General features: G+C 61.6%; 1 protein-coding gene across 1 annotated transcript; it reads right to left on the bottom strand.

Moving 5' to 3' along the window:
- Nucleotides 1-1,972: 1,972 nt before the first annotated feature.
- DNMT3B (DNA methyltransferase 3 beta) lies at nt 1,973-21,146 on the bottom strand. Its single transcript, XM_050907310.1, has 19 exons — nt 21,042-21,146; nt 16,906-17,050; nt 16,081-16,190; nt 14,690-14,770; nt 14,040-14,231; nt 12,311-12,469; nt 11,449-11,556; nt 10,228-10,369; nt 9,707-9,835; nt 9,190-9,234; nt 8,758-8,837; nt 8,345-8,457; nt 7,778-7,961; nt 7,434-7,518; nt 6,726-6,967; nt 6,478-6,568; nt 6,051-6,199; nt 5,313-5,398; nt 1,973-2,453 (listed from the first exon to the last, which is right to left on the bottom strand). The coding sequence occupies exons 1-19, from the start codon at nt 21,144-21,146 to the stop codon at nt 2,312-2,314; spliced, it is 2,388 nt and encodes a 795-aa protein (XP_050763267.1). The 3' UTR covers nt 1,973-2,311.
- Nucleotides 21,147-22,989: the final 1,843 nt, after the last annotated feature.

Below are 22,989 nucleotides of genomic sequence, written 5' to 3'. Positions count from 1 at the left end.
CCTCGCCATCTTCCCAGTCAGGGGGCTGGTGACAAAGGTGGCGAGAGGGTGCTACTTGTCCCCGAGCGCTTTCTGAGCGCTGCGGATGCCAGCAGTGACACGGAGGAGACCGCTTGGCTTTCTCCAGCGTTTTCTTAACTAAGGCGTGCGGCTCGAACACACGTCACGGAGACCGAACCCCTATGGGAAGACTTTAAAGAGTAACCTCCAGGCAGGACCAAGGAAAAAAAAAAGCCTTTAAATTTCACCTGGGCTTCCCTTCCTGCCCATTTCATGTGCAACCTTGGGTTGGAGACTGAGAGAAGATGGTCCTCAGAGCCTGGGGATGGGCGCGGGGTGGGAAGCTGCACACAAGAGTGGAAAATGGGAGGCTCCCTCCTCCGGGGAGGCTGCCGTCCTCCACCCCCCCGTGAGAGGGGTGCAAGGGGGTCCCCGCATGTCAGAGAGGTAGAAGGAGCCAGGAGAGAAGCTCTCATTTCCCACTGATGCTGTACAACACCTCGTGAGACAGCCTGGCATCGGGCGGAGGGTTGGCCCAACATAAAACCACAGTTTGCACATGCCTAACGTTGAGAAGGCACCCAAGGACCCTGCCAGACCCAGGCGACGTTTGTAGTGAACAGCAGAGGTAGGGGAGGACAGAGGGACCGAGGGGGGGAACGTCACGAGTTGTTTCAGTGCATTGAAATGTGCATTGGAGTCAAGAGTCCCCGGGAGATGCCGGCCGGGACAGCAGCCCCGTGGCTACTGAAAACCTGGCAGAGATGGACGGGCGCTGCAGCACACGCACCCGCATCTCCCCGGACGCTGGCCACGGGAACAGCGGGCCCAGGACTTCACAGACAGCGAGATAATCCCTCTGGCAACCAAAAGTGAGGATGGCGGTGGCCGCAGGAGCTCCCAGTTTGGGGGTACGGCCCCAGGAGCCCCCCCAGGGCGCTGTCGGGCTGGGGCTGGGCACACAAGCACCGGCAAGCATCCCACCTCTGCGCACAGTCACGCACGGGGCGATGGGCACGCAGGGAAGGAGCGGCACAGCCCCTGCCTGCGGACCCCCAGGACCTGCCCCTGCCACCGGCACACGCCCCCCACCCCAGCGGCAGTGCCTGCAGCGGGGGGGACGCGCGCAGCCCCCCGGCCGCAGCAGCTTTCCCACCTCGCTGCTGCCGCGGGGTCAGCTCGCCCTGCCCGCGGAGCAGCATCGGCGCAGGGAGAGGCCGGTGCTGCGCTCCTGGACCCCGCAGCCCCGCTGGGGTCGGGTGGGATTTTCCCTGCAAGGAACCCCTTGCACCACAGCTGACGCACCGCCAATACTGCTTGGGTTTGTGACATCGTACGTGACATTTGGGGGGGGCTGTATTTTGAAGACGACGTTGACCACTACGCTATCCTTCCTGCCGATGCACCACATTCATTTGGGAAATGAATGCTCAGAGAACATTTTCCTTTATGGACACTGGAGCCCAAATCCTCCCTGCTCTGATTACTGTGTAAGCTTTCAAACCACTCAGCAGGATTTTAAAATGTAAGGAAAAGTTTTAGATGCTTTAAAAAGGAAGTAGTGAATATTTGTAAACTACAACCAAACATATAAAACAATATTTCTTTAGTTCTAGCTAGAAAAGTAATTCTATCACCTCACAGTTCAGTTTCAGCTACATTCAGGTCTAGGAATCTCCACATTCTTATGTAATGCCTTAAAGCAGCAACAGACGTTAAACAACAAAATTAAAGTTTATCAAAAAAGTCTTAAAAATAAAAATAAAAAAGATTTGGTTTCTGTATCCTGCATGTTCAGTGTATGTAACCTGACCAGGGTCCCTTACACCTGCTGCTACAGTTTGGGGGTTTTTGGCAGTTGCTTCAAGAGAGGTTTTGTTTGTTTAGGAAAAGCAATAATTCGCTATAGTTCAAGTTTGCCTGCAGCACCCCGGCAGCTGCCTCCACACTTACTGCTCAGCAAGTTGTGACTTTCCAGCTCTAGGCTAAAACGGAATATTTAATGCTCTGGAGGAGACTTCCCATCTCATCAGTTATGCATAGAGCTTCCTGCGCTGGGTAATTAAAGCTCTTTTGTCCATCATTTTCTACGTATCACTGCCGTTAGTCCCTTTAAAGAAAAGTTACCCTGCCAGGTTCTTTGGTTAAAGACATTTCCTCAGCTCTCCCTGCGGGGCCAGGCTGCCTCCCCGCAGCACGTGGCCGGGGAGGGATGGTGCCGTGGCAGAGTCCGGCGGCCGTGCCCGTCCCTCTCCCGCCACGGCAGCGGAGCTGTGCATCTTTACCAGAGAGACGAGGGACGCTTGGCTTGCTATTCGCAGGCAAAGTAATCCTTGAGCGGGGAAAAGAGGTGCCGGATCACGGGGACGCTCCACGATCTCCCCAGCAGCTTCTGGCGAGCCCCGCGGCCGATGTTGGAGACGTCCGTGTAGTGGAGGGGGAAGCCGAAGATCCTGCGGAGCATAAGCAGAAGGGGGGGGGGGTGAGGCTTGGCGGCTGCCCTGCTCCCCCGGCGCCCACCGGCCATGGCCAGGACGCAGCATCCCTCTGTCCCATCCCTGCATCCAGCCCGGGGCTCCCTCAAGCCCCAGCCTGTGTTTTACAGTCTGGCTCAGCAGAAGCTTCTCGCTGCTAAGAGTCAGTGCTCTCCACCAGCTCTCCGATTTTCTTTCCCACAGCGGCAGCGAGCGAACACGTATCGCTTTCCACCCAAAGCGCTCAGAGCATTCGGCAAAGGTGACGCAGTCGTTCCTGCTCTGCCTGGAGCCAGAGGCACACTCGCCCCAGGACAGCAGCGGGCAGCGGCGGAGCAGAGCAGTGCCCGCATCTCCTACGGCCCCGCTCCCGCGGACACAGGTAGCCTGACAAATCATCCCACACGGATCTGTGCAAGCTTATCTGCCCCATACGACTTAACCCGCTTGCAGACGGGGACCAAGTGCCCCGACCCAGCTGTGGACTCGGGATGCGACCCATCCAGGGGAGTCAAGCCAGGAATGAAGGAGCCCCGCGCTGCACGTGCTGGCTCCTGGAAAGCTACACGTAGTAAGTATGTGCACGCACCTCCCACCCCGGCCGTGCCTGCGGGCAGAGAACGGCGAGCTGCCCTGGCTCTGGGGGCTCACAGCACCCATGCATTTACAGACACTGAGGGCAGCCAAAATTAAACCACCAGCAATGCTATTTGCCACTGTTACGGCTCTGGAGTCCACTGCTAAGTTGCACTGACATACACTGTGCTGAAACACTGGTGCCCCTGCGTGAGCCAAAAGACAGACAAGAGATGTTGATGTACACCCTGGTAAGCTGACAGGAAAGCAGCAGCACCGGGCGGTCACTGTCGTCTCACTGAGTGCGACTGAAATTAAGAGACAACTGCTCACAGCCAGGACGCAGTACGGGGCTCCTGTCTTACCAAAGTGCCCTGAGGTGCAGCTCGTGCAACACGGCAAGTGTGCCATGCTTCCCTGAAGTATACAGTGATGGGTTCATCCCACCGATGGCCTCTCCTACAGCCACCACAGCTTTCCTACTGAAATACCAGTCACCTCCACAGATTGCCCGCCTCACCTCCACAGATTGCCCGCCTAAAGGCTGCAGCACAAGCGTCAAATACCGGAGCGTCACTGCTCCAGGCAGTTGTCAGAAGGAGCAGAAGTGCTGCCGTCCCACGAGCTGCAGCAGGGTCCCAGCCCACCACCACCAGCACACCCAGCAGCCGATGCCCCTGGGAACACACCCCAGCACAGCTCAGGTTTCCCAGTTAAAGGGAGATGCTGGTAGGGATTAAGACCCCAGCATGCTGGCTCTATTTTAAAATTGGATTAGGAAAATAAAACGAAAAGCAAAACAGAAGAGCCACCAATAATCTCTCAGCCAGGAATCAGCACTAGCACTGAATATGGGGAGTAAAAAGCAAATGCTAAATATCTAAAGACAATAGAAAATTCCTCCTCCCAGCTCTGCGTGGCAAGTCCTAACGCAGCCTCTCCAGCTTGGCTGAGGTCAACAGATCACTCTCCGAGGAACCACCAAGTCATCAGAGGTCGTTTGCCATAAACTCACAGCTCCTGCCCGCTCTGCCAGACCAGAGCGGCTCCTCCCAGGGCAGGCGCAGGAGCCCTTTTGCCCAGGGCAGCACCCTTCCCGAGCCACCCAGAGAGCAGTAAGCTTCAGGGGTCTCCTACGGGAAGGGCACTCTGCTCCCCAGCACGGTCAGAGCCCTGTACAGCCTGAACAGTATCGCTGGCCTCGCTTGTTAGCCATTCCTAACGGGGCCAGGCAGTGCCAGCCCACTTTTCCCAATGCCCTCCGTAGCTTCTCCCGGTAACGCTTTAGGAGGAGCCCGGTGCCCGTGCCGTCCTGCCTGCCTCTGCTCAGCAAGGCACCTCTGCGAGCATGGCCCCGGGCTATTTTATGGAGATAGCTTTGAGTCATCGCGCTGGGGCTTCCCCCTCCTTACAGTCAGATGAAAGTTCAAGTGCCATTTCAAATGGCATGACACGACAAAGGCTCCGTAATTGCTATTTCACTTCCATGCCTCTAGCTCAGCTTTAATTAGTTTTAACTCCAACAAATACTGGCAATTTAAATATACAGAAGCAAAAATATTTAAACCCAGTCTGTGTTTATTGGCTGAGGTATTTGCTGTGCGAAAACTCCAGTTTTTGTTGCTAGAAGTATTTGTTGTGCAGGACTGCTGGTAATTAGATTTTACTCTACTCCAAGTCCTTCTGTTGTGTTTTGCCACGAATTCGGGGTGCTACGAGGTGTGAACAAAGTTTGGAGGAGCGCAGTCGTGCTTTGCTGCAGCAGCAGCAGCCGCCTGCTGTAGTGTGAGCTTCCCCGCGCCGCCGCACCGGGCTGAGCGGCCCCGGCCCCAAGGCGGCTGCTCGGGTTCATCTTTGGCAAACCCTTGCACGGCACCGACTGGGGCCCAGGGCTGCCATACAGCACCCCCACATCAGCCTGGGTCTTAAACAAAGGCTGGTGCACGTGTATATCCCCAAGCTAGGCACACCACACAGCATCCTGAACAAGCCCCATCACTCTTCTCTCCACAGGCTTCAGGTCCAGGCCAGGGGATGCTGCTACTCTTTTCCCACAGTCTCATCGTTGCTCATTAGTAAGCGCTCATTAGTAAGCACATTATCACGTGCACATCGCCACAGGGAAACTGCACCGTACGGGAGCTGCAGCTCTTCGGCTCCCAGGAGCTGGGCTTAGGGCCAAGGAGGAAAGAAGAACCACACAAGCACCACGAAACAAAACAAAACTACAGCGAGAGACTCAAAACGACAGCGAAGGATTACCTGTTCATCCCTGGAAGGTTGCCCCAGAAATAGCGTGCTCGGTGGGCAGCTGATATCTTGATAGCGTCAATCATAACTGGGTTACACTGCAGGCCATGAGAGGAGGGGGGGAATAAAAGTTAGAGGAGGTGTGGGCTCAGCCCTCTCCTGCACAGAAAGCCCTTCTCCACTGCACTGCAGGGACTTCCAAGTCTTCAGCAAATCCTCCTAAGGATGTAGCCCCAACAAACCCCCTTTTCCACACCAGAACACGGTCCGGTCGGCCACGTGGGCTCCCACGCCATAGCCATGGCCAGCAGCTAACGAAAATCACAGCGTGATTCAGTGCCGATTTCTCTGGGCCAGGATCAGGACCATCAGCCTCTGACGGGACGTTTACACACGGGGTCCCTGCTGACCCACAGCCCATCTTGGCTACCACAGTTAAAAATCCTTTCCAGTCCCTGACCTCCCTCTCCCCAGAAATAACAGGCATTGCTCTGAACAGATGCTTTCTGCGAGGCCGGCAAAAACCTCCCCCCGCAGAACTAGCGCCGGGGGTTAACCTGCTGAAAGCCAGAGGGGATCCAGAGCCAAGACTGAAAACTTGATTCCTGGCGTGTGCATCAGGCAGGGGGTTTTCCAGCGTCGGGGCCATACGAGACCACAGCCAGACCCTCACAGCCTCGGCACACCTTGCACAGCCCAGCAAGCGTCTCCTGCTCCGACGCCTTTCCCAAAGCTGGCAGCAATCCCTACCTCCAGAAACCGAGAAATGTCCCTCTTGTCGTTGACCCTCATGGCCACCACGTTCTCGAACATCCAGAAGAAGGGGCGCTCCTCTCCCGCCTTGGGACGGGCGTAGTTGAGCAGGTGGTAAAATTCGAAGAACAGCCTCCCGGTTCCTTCTACAAGGCAGAAAGCCGGAGCGGCAGGTTGGGACCGGCAGCAGGTTGGGACCGCTGCGGCACGGGGGGCACGGGTCCGGGGGGCCTGGCTGCCCTCCCCACCGCAACTGGCAAGGAGACAGCCCGTGCTTTGCAGGTGCCACCCCACGATTTGCAGCTCAGAGGGGAGCCACCACCAACGCAAACTGGGGCTGAACCACTTCCCTGGACTTTAAGGTGGCTCTGCACCCCAGGAACACCCGGGGGTCCCCAGCCCTGCAGAGGCAAAGCAGCCTTACCATACAGCCCCTTCCTGGCTGGATTGACAAGGGAGAGGTCATTAGAGGGGCTTCCACCGATCACCAGGTCGAAAGGACCCCACTCCTCGATCTAGAGCGAACAGACAGACCCAGTTAGGAGAGGCCACGTAAGCGGGTCTCTCCTCCCCGCCGGGGCAGGGGGCAAGCCCGTCCCAGGGCTGGCAGGGTGCGACCCACGCGGCCGTGGTGCCACCATTCCCCAGCCCTCCTGCAGAAGCGGTGCTCACGTTTCTCTTGGTTATGTTCCTGACGTCGTGCACATAGGTGATGTTGCCCTCATGCCGCATGGTGCCCACAGCAATGGGGTCTTCGCAGATCTCCGAGGCGATGTACTTCTCCACCTGGATGCCCAAGTCCTTCAGCACCAGGTACCCTGCCAAGGGACAGAGGTCTGAGGTTGCACTGCTCTCTTTAGTCTCCCAGTCTCCTTCGTCAGCGCAGAAGCTCGACGGGGCCACTCTTGCGTGTCCTAGGTGGGTGCAGTCACACAGGACTTCTGGATGAGCAAACTATTTTTTTGACCCGTTCCTCCAGGCAGGTTTGCTCCCAGAAAGCAGAACTTCAGAGCTGAGTGAACCGAGTCAAACCAGTTGCCCTCAGGCACTTCTTCACCAGAGGCCAGGTTACCAGCACTCCCACTCCCGCAGCTCTTGCTTCTCAGTGAAACCAGCCACCCGAGACGGCACTCGGTGCAGCAGGAACCTCTGCGAGCAAAATTCCCGTGCCCTCCCTCCATCCCTCCCTCCCTCCCTTCTCCACAGCCCTGTCCAGCAGGAAGGGGAACCCCTGCCCTCACCCCCTTCTGATGGGGATCCCCCTGCCCCTCATCTCCTTCTCCCCACCCAGCTTTCAGAGACAGGTTGGAGGCCACGAAACTATTCGTCCCTGACATCCAGTGCTGCAAGCGCCAGGACGATGCTCTTCCAGTGCCTCACCTGTTGCTATGCCGTCGAATAAAGAGAGCACTCGAATAGGTCTCCTCTTCGCTGGTGGGACCGTCGGGTAGATTTTGGGTGCAGCCTGCAATGAAAGGACAGCAATGAAGCCCCAGCTCTGGGCAGTGCTGCGATGCTCTATATGAGGCCAAACCTTGGCTCTACAGGCATCGCCTCCATCTTCAGGGGAGCATCTGCGGGGCCAAGAGCCCAGCACCCTTGGAGAGGATGGATGAGCGAGACCAAGGCAGAGGGCCGAGGAATTCTGAGCCCGTCACCCTGCCCTCCTGCGGCCCTCACCCCCAAAGCCCAGCGCGCTGGGCTCGCCTGCCCGCAGCCCTTACGTATTCCTGTCCCTTGTCGCTGGTGAAGAAGTCCTGCAGGCGGGTGTTCCAGTCCTGCCGGCGCTGCAGCACCCCGTAGCTCCTCTGGGGCTGGCACATGTAGCAGTTCCAGGGCTCCTGCTCTTTTGCCTTGGCCGACGTCCCTCGCCCCACCAGCACCTCCAGACACTCCACACAGAAGCACCTGCCCAAACCACAACACCTCATGCCCGTCACCTCCACAAACCCCTCTGGGTCACCCCAGCCTCTCCTGGAGTCTCCCCAGCCATGCACCAGAGCCCCCACTCCATTTTGTAGGATGTTTTTCCATGCGGTATCCTGGTTTTTAAGGCTGCCAACACAAGCTGGTGACCCAGGCGCAGGTAAAGCTCCTGCCATCCTCCCCAGGGCTTATTCAGGTGCGGAGTGGCTCAGCGGGGACGGGCAGGCTGTGCTGGGATGCGCTGTGTGGCAGCCAAACGGGCACCAGTGCAGCGTCCTGCCCAGGCTCACGCACGACCCTGCTTCCCTGCGGCTCCCCAGGAGCTCGGCTGCGGGCTGAGCCGGAGGAGCAGAGACGGGGCCCACCTGCAGCAGCTGGCGTTGCTGCAGAGCAGCAGCTCCTTGCCTTCGCAGCACACAGTGCAGTAGGACTGGTAGCCGTCTTCGTCGTACATGTAGAAGAGCTCCAGGAATCTATCCTAGCGAAAGGACAGGCGGAAGGAGAGAAGGACAGAGGATCAGGATCCATGCTCAGAGGGTGAAGAGAGAACGCAGCTTTGCTCCGTCCCTGGCGCACGCTGAGAGCTCGGAGATGCACATCCTCGGTGCTTCCAGTGGAGAGAACATGCCGAGGGACAGCCCCGTGGTGGATACAGCGCGGCCAGGATCTGGCACAGTCACCCCTCCTGTCCCAACAGCGCTGGCTGCAGCGGGGCTGGACTCCGCACCCCCTCCTCCGGCCCCAGGCTCCCGCTCAGCCCCGGCACGGCAGCACTTACCCTGCACGTCTGGCAGAGGCCCCCCTCGAACAGCGGGTGGAAGGTGGCCGGGTTTCTCCTCCCGCAGGACAAACAGCTGTCTGCATGACAGAGAGAGCTCCGCTCACCCTGGGGTAGGGAGCCCCGTGCCGGGGTGCGGACCCCGCGCCTCCGCCCCACCGCGGGCCACAGGGGCCGGAGCCCCTCGTCGGAACCGCGTGCAGGTACAGATGCAGCTGCGGCTCCCCCGGGAACAGGCGCCGCGGGGAGGATCTGCACAGGGAGTCTGCTCCCCTCAACACAAAGGGAGGCCCAGCAACCTGCAGTCACAGCACCCCACCCCTTTCTACACGGTGCGGTTAAAAAGGGACCCACGAGCTTTGCCTAGTGCTGCCTGCAAGCACCTGCACCAGCCCCACACCTTTTCCCAAGAGAGACAGGGCAATCGATTACCTTCGAGACTCCCACTGTTGTTCGTAACTTCGGAAACCATTTGCTCTTTATAAAATTTAAAAAAAAAAAAAAGAAAGAGAGATTTATCATTCCTTATGTAACAAACTCTAAATGCACTCTACTTACAGATGCCTTATTTCGTGCATTAAAACTGCTACAGCTTTGCTGAGCGTTGCACAGAGAAGGCAGGCCACGGGCTTATTAGAAATTTTGGTGCAAACCCCATGTCCTTTCACTGCTGGAGATATTAGAGCCAGAGCTCAAAGTAGCAATACAAAGATCATTTCCAAGCTGAGCAACTAACGGAGCCCAGCTTGTGGCACCATGTCCTGCAGTTGGGTTTGCTGGTGTCTTGTAAGGCACAAGTGAGCACCACGAGACCACGAAAGCTTTTGCCTTCGGAAACCAAGCTCATGGCCCCCGGGAAGAGCCGAGCCCTTTCCCAGACAGGTTTCCCAGTGCTTTTCAGGATGCACAGCCCAGACCATGCCGCTCCCCAGCTCTCGCTGCCGGTTACCTCGGGTCTGGTCCTCTTCCACTCGCTGCTCCTTGCTGTTGTTGCAGGGGTTGGTCTTCAGCCTCTTGGTGGGGGGGCACTGCTCGAGGGACAGCACCTCCTCCGTCCCGTTCCTCAGGGCCCCGTTCTCTGCAAGGGAAAGGCGGCTCCCTGGGGATGAGCCTCCGGCCCCGGGAGCTCCCCAGGGTACCGAGGGACATCTCCTGCCGAGCCCTGCCAGGTCCCACCCCAGCCAAAAGCAGAGCCCTTCCTGACCACCCGGGCTCCCACGCATGGCTCGAGGCTCAGCCAGGTCATTGACTTCCAGGAGCAATGGCTTTGAGGGTGCTTGACTCCGGCTTTTTGCAATGCTGCTGTGGGGGACCCCACTGAGGAGCGAGGAGCCCCAGGGCCACCTCGGGACCGGGCCAGCATGGCCGCGGCAGAGGGCGAGCAGGCTCAGCCGGGGCTGACCGCAGCGGCTGGGCACTGGCGGCAGCTGCCCATGCCAGCCCCGTGCCCAGCTCATGCCACCACCTCACCTGAGGCTTTGGGCGGTCGCAGTCCCTTGAGGCCCAAGGGTTTGAAGCCGGTGAGGGCCCAGTCGATCATGGGCTTCAGCTGCTCCTCCAGGGACTCCCCGGGGGCGGCTGCAAACGTCTTCCCCGACCGGCTCCGGGCAACCTGCCGAGAGAGGAGGGATGGCGTGTGCCAGGGTGACCGGGGCTGGTCCCCGGCCAGGGAGCAGGCTGGCTGCAGCGTGCATGGCCCACATGCCTGCCAGGGCTGCGGTCCCAGGCCCCCTCCCCACCATGCACACATGTGTGCAGGGCTCGGCGTGCCCGGCACAGCGGCAGCTGCCAGATTCCCGCGCTGGGTGTGCCCTCGGCCGTGCTCCTGTGCCTCCCCTCCCTGCAATGAGCCAGTCTGTCCTCCACCAGCCCCAATCCAGCTGGGAGCAGGGGCAGTCCAGCCCCAGCTCTCGCCCAGACTCTGCTCCCTGGCAAGCAACAGGAAGCAAAGAGAAGGCAGAAGAGGTGCCGTGGGGTTTGCAGCACCGTAACCCAGAGCGTGATGCATTCCCTGGATGGGGATCAGACCCACGGGGTGCTCAGTGCCGGCCCCGACTGCAAAGGGCATCTGGCACCAGCCCAGGACACCTCCTGCCAGTGTGACACTGCCTTGCAACCGCGATGCTGCTGCGCATCAGAGTCCCCGGAGGGAGCCTGGCCCCAGGGGTTTCCGGAGCAGCAAGACCCTGGAGCAGCAGCAGTTACTCCTGAATCCCCCAGGATAAGCCAAGTTTGGCCCCATGGCTGCGCTTGGAAATAGTCCCAGCAGAGAAAGGAGGGTTTTCCTGCAGACATCTGTCCACATCGCCCCAGCAGATGGGGGAAATTATTAATTCTGGACTGTGGCAGGAGCTCCCTCACTGATCGCTCTCAAGGCGGTTCACAGGCATTATCCAGAACCACCCCTAGATGCACAGCAGAGCAATGTGCAGGGGCAGAGCCGGGCAGCCCTGGCCCCAACAACCTCCCCACACGCTGCCCGAGCTCTGCAGGCACCCGGGCTGAGCAGGCGCCCAGCTTCCCGGCTGGGGCCTCTCTTCTTGCCCCAGCGAAGCGTTTCCTTCGCTGGCTCAGCTGTGTCAGGCACCCCGAGCACAGCTCGCCTCTCCCTGCATCCCACTGCCTCCCACAGAGCCCGGCCACTTCGCTTGGCACCTTATCCATCCAACCCCAGCTCTGCTCCCCGGTTACCTCCAGGGCATGGTATATGGCTCGTCGGTAGGAGACCAGCTTATTAAACGTGGAAGAATTGAAATGCTGCCTAAAGGCCATCAGTCCCACCAGCTTGTCTGCAGAAACCTGGGAGAGAGCGACAAAAGCTTACCAGCGGGCACGGGCATGCCTCGCTTCGGCCGTGACCCCCACGGCACCGTGCCCCCCGCGCCGCAGACCTGGCCCTGCGGTTCCCAGCACAGCTCTCATGCCGCAGCCGAGGGCGCTGGGCCACGGCCGTGCCGCGCTGCCGGGGCTTTGTCTGGACTGTGCAGCCACACGAGGAAGCCCAGCGTCAGCTTTGCAGAGGGCGACAAGCAGCAGAGGGAGGAGGGCAGAGGCGGCGACATTGCACTAGCGACTAGGACGGGTGTTTTGCACCCTCTGCTGGCACCGCACCTCGGCCAGCACAGCCAGCACGGCATGGACACCCGGCACAGCGCTTCCCTCCCTCCTGCCTGCAGCAAAGGGGAGGTGTGGGACGGCCGAGGGGTGATGGGGCTCCGGGAGGGCATCCCTCACCAGGCAGGGAGCAACGGGGGCAGCCCTAGAGACCAGGGCTGGGACAAAACCCTGCAAAGGGACCGGGCAGATGTCCCCGTTGCTGGATCCTGTCACCAGCCTACGGTGGCCAGTCATTAGTTACAGACACTAGAGCCACGAGAGCATGCCAAAGCCTGACCACGCCGAACACCGGGGTCCCTGCCCAGGGAGGCTGCAGCTGGGTGCACGCACACCCCCAAGGCAGCCCCAGGAATGGGACAGATGGCAGAAATGTGCAGGGGAGGGGATCTCAGGCTGGGCGAAGCCGGGAGCAGGCAGGGGCAGGCAGCAGGCTTACCTCCGAGAACTTCCCGTCTCCGAACCACTGCACCCACCGCATGCCTGAGACAGCCTGGCGCTTGGCCGTGGCTCTGTAGGAGACGACGATCGCAGGCCACCAGGAAAAACCTTTGATCTTTCCCCAGACGAGCTCCCCAATTCCAAATTCCTTCCCATCCTGAAAGCAAAAGGGGACAACACAGATCAGCCAAGAGCACAAACTCCCCATTTGATCCGAGCAGCCGCGCAGGAGAGCCCTGGAGCGTGGGGGAACGGCCACAGAGCACCCTGCAGAGCTGCTCCGCCACGTGTGTCACTCGCTGGAGTGAAGTCACGCACTTGGACCTCTGCACAATGATCTACAACAGCTGCATCCCGCTCCCCCCCCAAAAAATGGCAGAACACATCCCCGGCAGCACTGGCTGCCAGCCCTGCACCACGCAGGAGCTCGGCGGGAAGGTCTGTGTGTTGCCAGCCCCACACTGAGCCCGGCGCCTGGCATGCACGGCGCAGTGCGTGCTCTGTCCTGCACAGCCCTCCTGGCACCGGCGCCCCGTGCGTGCCCACTCCTGCCTGCCCTCCCGGGGTCTCTGCAAACACCGGGATGCCTTTTCCTGCCCTCACACAAACCAGCAGCTAGGAAGCTCTGGCTGTCACAGAAGGCCTTGCAGCAGCCCCGGTGATAGGAATGGGCAAGGCAGGCAAGCAGGCAGCAGCTCCGGGGAGCGCAGACAGACTCTCCTGATCCCCTCGCCCACTGCAGCCATGTTTGCCTGGGAGAACTTGGCTCGCTGCACACTGCTGCCGAGCCACGAGGCACGGCCCAGGCCGAGGGACGTGGGAAGCATGGCAGGGGATTTTACGGGGATGCTACGTGTCCTGCCTGCCGCAGGGAGGACTTTGTGCCGAGGTTGCTCCCTGGGCTGCCCGAGCAGACGAGGTTGCACCTCGGCACAGGGAAGCCCCCTTCACGGGGCTCACAGCTCAGCTCGTCTGGCTGCACCCCAGGGAGAGGGCACCCACCCTCCTCTTGTTCCCACAGGCGAGGGCAGGAAACAGGGCAGAGTGAAAACAGAGAGAAGAAAAAGAAGAGCCAGGAATTTCAGCGTGACCATGCCAAGGGCCTCCAACAGGCAGCCTGACGGGGGCCATGCCGGCACAGTGCTGTGCCCAGGGAGGCACCTCGTACAGGAGCAGAGTCACCTCCGCCTGCAGAGCCCTCCTTCCCAGCTTTGTTCTGCAATTAGGCACCTAATTATGCAGCAAGATGCAATTGCCCAGTTCCTGCAAGTCTCGGGCCCTGCCCTGGCGCCCGCAGGCACTGAATCACTCTCTGCAGCTCCAGCAGCTTCGTTTCTCTCCAGCATCCCCCGACAGAAACATTTTCTGCACATGCAACTGCCTGTCTCGGCAGGGCACGGCACGGCACGGCTGCCAGCCCAGCGTGTGCCGCGCACGCGTCTCTCTCTCAGGGGCCCTTGGAGGCTTTGCAGCCCCACGTGTGGCACAGGCAGCAGCTCGGCAGGGCTGGTCCCGGCACAGCACCCATCTGCAGCAAGGTGCCCCCGGAGCAGCACCGACCCTGCTGCCTGCCGCTGCCCGATGGAGGAGGCAGGAGAAGCAGCAGCGAGGTTTCCAGAAGGTCCCCTTGCCCGCAGGCTTGGCAGAAGCCAGGAAGGTTCATCCTCACCCCGCACCGGCCCGGGCGCAGGATCTCGGTGCAGGAGCAGAGTTTGGCCCCTCCATACCTGGTACTCCAGCGCCATCCCCACGTCTCTGCTCTCCGGCTCCTCGGCCCCCAGCTCGGCGGAGCCATTCTGTCCCTCCTGGGAGCTGCTGCCGGAGAGCGTGCTGCTGCTCCGGGACGAGTCCCGGGAGTCCTCCTCCGTCAGGTCGATGGTGGTCACGGGGATGGACGTGGCCAGACGCCGCTTGGAGCTCTGTGCGGCAGAGGGAGCGGAGCATTGAGTGCGGCAGGAAGGCAGGGAGAGGGGCAGGGGAGAGCAGAGACCTGCCCCACGTCACCCCCAGCCCCTCAGCCGGGGATCGGAGAGCGGAGAGGGGGAGCCAAGGAATGGGGGCACCGCCGCAGCCGGGAACGGAGGGGAGGGCCCAGGACTGGGGCATCTGGGGCAGAACTGCTCTGCTTTTACTTGCAGGACATGTAGAAAACGGTGCACCACTTGCTCTCTTCCCTTTCCCTCTCCGCAACTCACCCCAGGGTGTTCAAAGCACCCAGTTCATAGCAGGGACAAGCAACAGCACACACCCCCCCACTTCACACGGGAAACTGAGGCACAGAGAGGCTGCAACATGTCTGAAGCCACTCGGCCAGGGCACAGCAGAAGTGCAGGCCTCCGGAGCCCCAGGGAAGCCCCGGCCCCGCACAGACCCTCACCCGCAGGGGAGTTGGCAGGTCCCTGAGAGTCTCCACGCTGTTCGTTTCCTTGATCTTCATCTCGTGCCGGGTCTGCCCTGCCTGGAAGATGAGGCGGACGGGGGGCTTCTGCCTGAGGCTGCTCTCCCAACCGGCGCTGCCCCGGGGCCGCACCTGCAACCAGAACAGAGAGGTGCCATGGCACGGACACCTTCCCCACAGCAGCGGCACACCGGGACAGGGACAGCCCGTGCTCCTCGGGGCTGGGCACCAGCAGCACCGGAGCCCTGGGGATGGGGGCACACGGAGGCAAGAGGAGCATGGACGGCTGCGGGAGGCACCTTGGGCTGAGCCCCTTGGTGCAACTGTGCACTTCACAGCATCCCTGCCGGGCTGCACAGGCGTGCTCAGGAGCACCCATTGCTGCAGCCCCCAGCACCCTGCACTGGGGGCAGCGGCCCACCAGCAGCTGCTTACATCAACTTTTGTTTCCAGCTGTCATGTGCATCCTCGACTATACCCTCCTGTACCCTCCCTCCTTGCAGCTACGGCCATGGCAGTGCGACTGAGAGCAGCAGGAGAGCCGTGGGCCCCAGCAGAGCAGCCGTCCCGGGCACAGCACCCAGCTCACACACGCGTGGGGTGCTCTCACACAGGTGTGGGTGTGCTCCCTCCCACAGCCCGGCCCTGCAGAGGCACCCAGGGCAGCCTTTCCCCTGCGGTTTCAGCAGCCACAGCTTGCAGTCTAACCCAGGCATGTTTCCTGCATCCGGCACAACAGAGTTTCAAAATGAAATGAGATTTTGCAAGTGAAGAGCCCCCGAACCCGACATAGTGGGAAAGCAGAATTTTCACCCCAGTTGGATTTATGGCTCTTTCTTTTGGAAGCTGCCTCGTCACAGGCAGATCTCCAACCTTGGGGTTTTATTTCAAAGTCAAAACAATAAAGCCAGAAGGCAAAAATGCTTCCAGACCCCCGAGGTTTGTCAACCTAGTCAACAAAAGGAAGGGGGGCAAAACTGGGATCCAGCCCCAAAGCAGCTAAAAGCAGGCCACCCGGAGAGCAGGAGACACGAGACGCTTTGGTCCATCAATACAGCCAAGACTTTTTAAAGAAGATATCAGCATAATAATTACTAGACTGCTGCAACACGTAGTGGGCATCGCTGCATCATGCGCCACACCCTCCTGCTGCTGCTGACATAATGTAAATCAGGAATTTAAAAATGAAAACAAACAATATGCTCATAAATGAGTATTGCATCTGCCATTGGACTGTTCCGCCGGCACTGAGCGTGAAGAGCTGCCCCGGAGAGGAACAGGCGAGGGCCCCAGGCACCAGCTGCCCCCCGCAGACAGCCCACAAAGCCCCCGGGCAGCAAGGTCTTCCAACAGCCTTGGGGAGCACTTACCTCCTGCGCCCCGGCGAGAGCGAGCGGCCAGGACAGCTCCTCCTTGGAGAGGTCTCCCTTGCTCACCCTCTTGTTGTTCTTCAGGGCCGGCAGCCCCAGGCCCCCGGCATCTGCGCAGGGACAAGGCAGAGCAGCCTCAGGCTCCGTGAGCTGTCCTGGCCGTGCCCCCGCACGCCTCCGCCCGCGACTGCTCCGAGCAGCAAGTCGTGATTTGAAGAGACCAAAACCTCATCTTGGAGAAATGTGGCCGAGAGCAGAAGACAAGCGGTGTCCCCGAGGCTCCCCATCACGGTACTGCCGACACCGGCAGTCCCAGATCACCCACCTGCCCCCAGAACTGGGAGGGGCTCTAATAGCAAGTGTGGGGGTCTTCTTATGCGTTTTTTCGTTCCTGAAAGCTCAGAGGCATAAGGAAACCATACGCCTGCTATTCAGGGCTCGTCACCAGTTCATTTAAAGCAGGACCTCGTGAACCCAAGAGGTGGGATTTGGGGACCACGACCGGAGCATCCCAGGAGCTGTGATGCAGCCCCTCGGGCTGGCAGCACTCCTCAGGCGGGCAGGGGCTGCCCACCTCCCTCACTCCCAGGGGCTTAAACCATCAAGGGGCAGAGCCAACATCCCAGTGTGGCACCCATTTCCACAACCGCTTCTGTCACCATGGCCTGGACGTGCCACTGGAAAGCAGAAACCCAGCGGAGTCACAGAGGGACCCCGGCCACGGCCGCGATGCTGCAGCCCCCAGCAAGCCCTCGGGACAGCGGCTGGGAGATCCCTGGCCCCGTGCATCCCGGTGCATCCCGGGCACAGCGTGGCAAGACTCACCTGGAGTGCTGGGCTTCCCATTCGCCTCCAGAACAAGGGCGGGTGTGTCGTTAGAGGGATCGGTGCAGTCCCCGTTGATGAGGATCAGCTCTGCCCTGCAGTCCGCCTCATCCCGGCCGTGGCTCTTGTCCTTTTTCATGGTTGCCTGTGGAAGCCGGAGTGGAAAGGAAATTTAGGCATGCAGAAAGCCGCAGGGAAGGCAAAGCGGACAGCGTAAGCTCTTCAAGCCAGCCACAACTTCTCATGCCTTTAGCAGAGGGGTCTGACTGGAGGCGCATCTGGAGTGGTACTGGGAGCTAACAGGCACCTGGACAAAACCTCCCCACAAACGTGGCGGCCCTGAAGATCCACCAGCTCCAGCGAACAGAGGCCCCAGACGCAACCCACTTGTCCTTAGGGAAGCACCGGGGCTTTTCTCCAGGGCTGCGGTGGCCCGGCCCCGCCACCCGTACGCCGTGGAGTGCTCCTGGGCTTGGTTCTGCCCAGCCCAGGCTGGCTCTGCCGGAGCGGTCCCAGCCACGGCTCGAGACCCTGTCCGGAGGGGAGCTGCACTTCCCAGCCAGCCTGCAGAAAGAAACCAGGGGACATCGTACTCCCCGGGCACCAGCCTCACTGTGCTCCGGCTGCCCAGCACCCCCAGCACCCCCAGCAGTGGGTGGGCTGTTACAGCAGCAGCGAGACGCAGCAGACAGCTCGCCATAGGGGGCAAAGTCCTGGCGCCTGCAGCGAGTTAAACTCCCCCAAAGGGAGAAAACTCCTCCTGCCCCCCCCCGCCGCCCCCCCCCCCCCCCCCCCGGCCCCGGCTCCCCCCGCCCCAGGGCAAAGGGGCAGGGCAGGGGTCAGCGTCCGCAGCACTCAGGCACCACCAGCCCCTGCCCTGCCCCGGGGGCCGGCGGCCCCCCACCCCGGGAGCTGCTGCTGCTGCGCAGATAAAGCCCGGCCAGGCATCCCCCGGGAGAGGTGGGGCATGCCTCGCCTGCGCCCAGATGCCTCTGCCTTCCCTCGGGTGCCCTCCCTGGATCCTGTTTTCGGAAGTGGCAGCTCCCGGGCTCTCCCAGAGGCACCCGGGACTACGCTAACGAAGCTGCCTCATTGCTGGGCTATGGATCTGTGCTGCAACTTGCCCCTTCGCCAGCACAGTCGCTTCAGGAGCGCCTAACTCAGCTCAACGAGCTAAGGAGCAAGCAGGGCTTTACCCACCTAAGACCCTGTTAGGAAGCAAAAGCAACCCCCCCCCCAGCCCCAAAGAGACCCCGGGCTCCAGCCCCGCCGCCCCCTCCCCGGCACTCTCGCTCAGCATCGCCTCCAACCGCTTCCCTAACAATTGAGATTTCTGCTTTGAGATCATCTGTCAGCACCTCTGACAAACAAAGACCAGTCGGGGTTTGATGTTTCAGATGCCGAGGGCAGCGTTAAAACCCTGGCAACATCCAAACACGAAGGAAAACAGGTGTCCGGTGCCCACCTCCGCAGGCAGAGCCCCCGGGTGCACGTCCTGCCTCCTCCCGCAGACACGTCTGCTCAACAAAGGGACGAGAAGGAGAGAAACGGCACCAGAGGGAGTCTGAAGCTGCGTAAACCCCTACAGTTGTGTGCAGAAATCCCACTGCTGCAGCACATCTGCTCCCAGACCCGGCGAACAATTCCTGGGAGCTGCCCAGACTCGCTGGGCTGCCCCTGGCTGCCCCTGGCCCGGGCAGCCGGTCCCGCACGCCAGCCCCATGCATGCCGGCCCCGTGCACGCCGGCCCCGGATGCTCTCGGATGCAGCAACACGCCCCGGTGCAGCACAGCCGGGTCACCTCCTCCGGGGTCTGTTCCCCCTCCCCAGCCCGCGATGCTGCAGAACGGCAGCAACCATAGCCAGCAGCGATGCTGCCACAAAAAATAGCAAATCTCACAAAAAAATAGTGAATCTCACTTGGGAATCCATACAGCGAGGTGTGAGAGGATACGCTGCTCTCTTAGCATGAGGGTGACCCAGAGGAGAGGCTGGGGACAGGGAGACGGGGCAGCATGAGGCTGTTAAGATCCAGGGAGGATAGGAGCAGGCATGGCCACCTCCCAGCCCTGCAAAACATCTGCACCCTCAAAACCCCGCCAGGACCTTCAGAGGACCTTTGCCTTCGGTCCTTTGTCAGGAGCCTGTTTGGGAGCCTGAGCCCAGGAGGTTCAAACTTGCACTTCAAAATGGCTTTTCCTTTCTCCGCCCCGGGGGCTGCCCAGTGCGACGGGGCGAGCATGTCCCTGCCAGCCCTGCGCCAGGGAGTGGAGGGGAGGGTGACACAGCAGCCAGGTCTCCCCGGGACACACAGCCAGGACCAAGCACCCAATGTGCCAAGCTCAGCTTTGCTGCGTGCTCAGGGAGCTCCAACATCATCTTTGTTCCAATTATAAAGTGGGGAAAAAAGAGTTATCACTTTGGAAGGAACTGCTCCTGGCAGAGCTGGAGACCCACACACCACAGCTCTGCCGGTCCACGGGACCCGGCCGCAGGCACTGGCGTAAGCACAGGCATTTCAGCTCACCGGGTGCAGGCAGGGCCTGCAGCATACGTGCAGGAGCAAGCAGTGCATAGCAGGAGCATACGCACTGCTTGCTCCGTGCACTTCTCCAGCTGCACCACCCGAGATCACTCGAGGACATCCTGTCACCATCCTCTGATACGCAAGCGGGAAAGGGAACATCACACCACAACCCAAACGGCAAAGCTAGTTAAAGTCTCACTTTCCCAAAAACCTACACCGAGGCAGCGGGACTGCGATTCCCATCCCTTCTGCTATTGCTGCTGCCTTTTGCACCAAGCAATGAAGCCGCATGCCCAAAACCGTCCTGCCTGCTGAAAGAGGGCCGTCCAGCCTGCTGCCCCTCTGACCACCGAGGATCTCCCGCAGGAGCTGCCGTGCTCGCAAGCCTCACCACCTCCTGCTCGGGAGGAAGGCTCAGCTTTGTCCTCGCCTCCCCTTGCAGAAACGCACACCAACATGTGCACACAGGGCATTACGAAAATAATAAGAAACAGAGCACTCCCCTCACATGTTCTGTCTCACGGGAGGAGGAGAAAAACAGCACTGCAGTGTTTGCATTGCTTAATGCACTGCAAACATCCAGGCATGCACTACAGCCATACGCTTCGTACAAGAACCCACGAAGAATAAAATAATGCAGAATTCCAGCTCCGATGCCCAAAGCTCCCCAAGAGACTGGCACCAGTGGCAGCCCCGACGCTGCCTGGTGACCGGGACGTGCCCTGCAGCGATACCCCACCGAGACAACCAACCCGCTGACTCCGGATCCCGCCCTAGTTTTGCAATACCAGTTTCTTTAAGGTTTGCCAAACTGGTTAAAGACCATGCCACAATATTAACTGCTTAGAAAGACTCCCGGTCCCTGCCCGGCGGAGCTCGCTGGCTGGGCCGGAGCAGGCAGAGCGGCTGTGCTGACCTGCAAGGCGTCTCGGCAGGGCCGTGCCTCCGGACCCTGCTGCCCCCGGGCCCAGGGCTGCTCCCCCAGCCTGGCTGGGGCTGGTTTCAGTTTTCCTTCTTGAGAAAACAGGCTGGCCCTTATCAGGTGCGTTTCCCCAGTAGGTGGAGAGATTGCAGGGGAGACAGCCGGACTTTGCCTCCAGACAGGGGCATGCATATCAAAAAGCTGGAGGGAAGCGTTTTACATGATGGCTGGGATGGCAGCCATCACCCAAGCCCTGTTTGAATAACAAAAAGAAATAAAGGACCCCAATGGCCGGGGCTCGCTCCCTCCAGGCTGGCTCTGGGCTATCGCGCACACAAATGGCCTTTAACTCTCCCCAAACTGAACATTTCCCTCTAATCCTGGGAAGAAAAGAGTTGCTGGGTTGGCAGTTTAGTAAGAAAGGGAGCCCATTTCGGCAGATATGCTCATTAAGAAGGGCAGGCTCTCCCCTCCCCTGCCCGTTTCCTGTGCCTGGCCCCTCTCCGGCTTTCGCCGGAGCGCTCCGGCACTTCCCTCCATTTTCCCCCTGTTTCCTCTCCTGCCCCCCTGCCCCGCTCCGCTCCCCGCCGGACCGCAGCAGCCCTTTGCGGCCACCCCCAGGCTCCAGCACGTCACCCGCTGCCTTTCAGCGAAGCTCGGTTGAAAGAAAAGAAACAAAAAACAAACCGGCCCCTCCTCTCCCAGTGAAGACCAGGCCTGAGAAGTCTCCTGGGCAGCCACCATCACAGCCAGCCGCTGCTCCAGCCGCTCTAGGCTCTTTACCATGCTCATCTCGGTCATGTCCCGCTGAGATGAGCCACGCTGGCTCTCCCGAGCCCCCTGCCCAGGGACGTGCCCGGCGTGGAGCAGGCGCCCGGGCCGGTGCTGCCTGCGGGCAGGGCTGGGGGCTGCGGGGGCTCCGCCGTCGCGCAGGTGGGTCTCGCTCAGCGGTGGCAGGTCCTCCGTCCGGAGCGGTTTACTGCTTCATCTTCTCCCTGCACAAGAGGACATAAAGCGATGACAATGACACCTCACTGTCCCCATCTCCCCCCTGCCTGGCCCCGTACAGCGGGGCTCAAGCCTCCAGCCCTCCCCAGAGCCGGGGGCTGCAACACCCTGGCTCATTCCCCCTCAATTCATTAAAAATGAGGAAACTGGAGACAGAGGCAGAACAGGCAAGTCCTGCTGCAGGGGCAGCACGTTGCAGCCCCCTCCCTCCTCCTCCTCCTGCCCCCTTTCCGAGGGAGGTCGGTGCGGCATCAGCGACAGCCCCAGGACCAGCGCTCGCCCCCCCGGGTGTCCACCCGCTGCTCCTCTCTCCCGGACTCCCGGGACTTGTGCCCCACGTTGGGGCCGCTCCGGAGTTCATTTCTCTTTCTCCGATGCTCTCCCTCCCCTGCCTCTCCCTCCACCGCAGCTTCTCCCCGGGCTCGGGAGGAGGAGGATGCCGGCAGGGCTCCCCCCGGGTCGGTACCTGCCGGCTGGGCCGGTGCCCGGCAGCTGAGCGCGCCCCGGCTCCGGCCGCCCCCTCCCCGCCGTCCCCAGCCCCGGCGAGACTTCGCGCCCGAGGCGCCGGCCGGGAGCTGCTTTCCTGCGAACAGAGAAAAAGCAAGATGCGCTGACAGATCCCTGACCCAAGAACCGAAAACAAAGGTGTTCAGCCCCGGCAGCGCTGCCGCCGCATCCCGGGCTCCCGGAAGCCCTCCCCGGGCCCCCCTGCCTGGGGGGCGGCGCTGCCCGGGGCCCGCCGAGCCACGGGCAGGGTAACCCCAGCCCGCCCCAAACCCTCCCCGAGCCGTCCCCGCCCCGAAGCCATCACTTGCCGTTTCACCGACGGGGAACCCGAGGCCCCGAGGCTTTGCCGTGCTCCCGCCGCGGCCCCGGGCTCTGCTCCTGCCCCGCCTCCCCTGCCCGTCCCGGCATCGCCGGAGCGCAGGGGGGTCCCCAGCACCCGGCCCGACCCCGCCGTGACAGCCCCGGGACGCGCCCCCGGGAGACGCGGCGGCGGCGGCGGCGCCTCCGCGGGAAACTCCGAAAGTTGCGACGGGAGGCGGAGGGGCGGGCGGGACCGGGAGGGAGCCCTGCCCGGGGCTGCGGGCGCACCGAGCCCCCCCCCCCTCCCCGCAAACCCGCCCGGGGGCCGAGCGCCGGCAACAAGTGGCGGCGGGGCCCGTTGCCCCCAGCCCCCGGGGCGGAGCACCGCCAGTCCCCGGGAACCGGGCGCGGGGCCGCCCGCTCGGCCGGGGTCGGGGCGCTCCCGCAGCAGCAGCAGCCGCCGCCGCCGCGGTCCGGTGCGCCCGGTGCCGCGTAGCCGCCCGCCCCATTGTCCCCCGCCGCCGCCGAGCACAACAAAGCCGCCCACGAGGATGCGCCGCGGCTCCGGCCCGGGCGGCCCCGGTCCCTCCGGTCCCCCCGGTGCCCGGCCCCGCGCTCACCTGCGCCGCGGCGGGACGCGCCGTCCAGCGGGGCGCGGGGCCGCGCCGCCGCTCGCCGCCGCCACCGCCGCCCGCGCCCCGGCCGGCCCCCGACAGCCCCGCGCTCCGGTTACATGGCGCTTTAACCCTGCCCGTGCTGGGCAGCCCCTCCTCCTCCGCCGCCGCCCCGCCGCCCCACGCCCGCCGCGCCGCACGGCGGG

This window comes from Gymnogyps californianus, chromosome 17 (assembly GCF_018139145.2).
Source record: "Gymnogyps californianus isolate 813 chromosome 17, ASM1813914v2, whole genome shotgun sequence".
NCBI classification, from domain to species: domain Eukaryota; kingdom Metazoa; phylum Chordata; class Aves; order Accipitriformes; family Cathartidae; genus Gymnogyps; species Gymnogyps californianus.
Note: the sequence above shows the minus strand (reverse complement) of the source record. Positions and strands in the feature narration are given on the sequence as shown.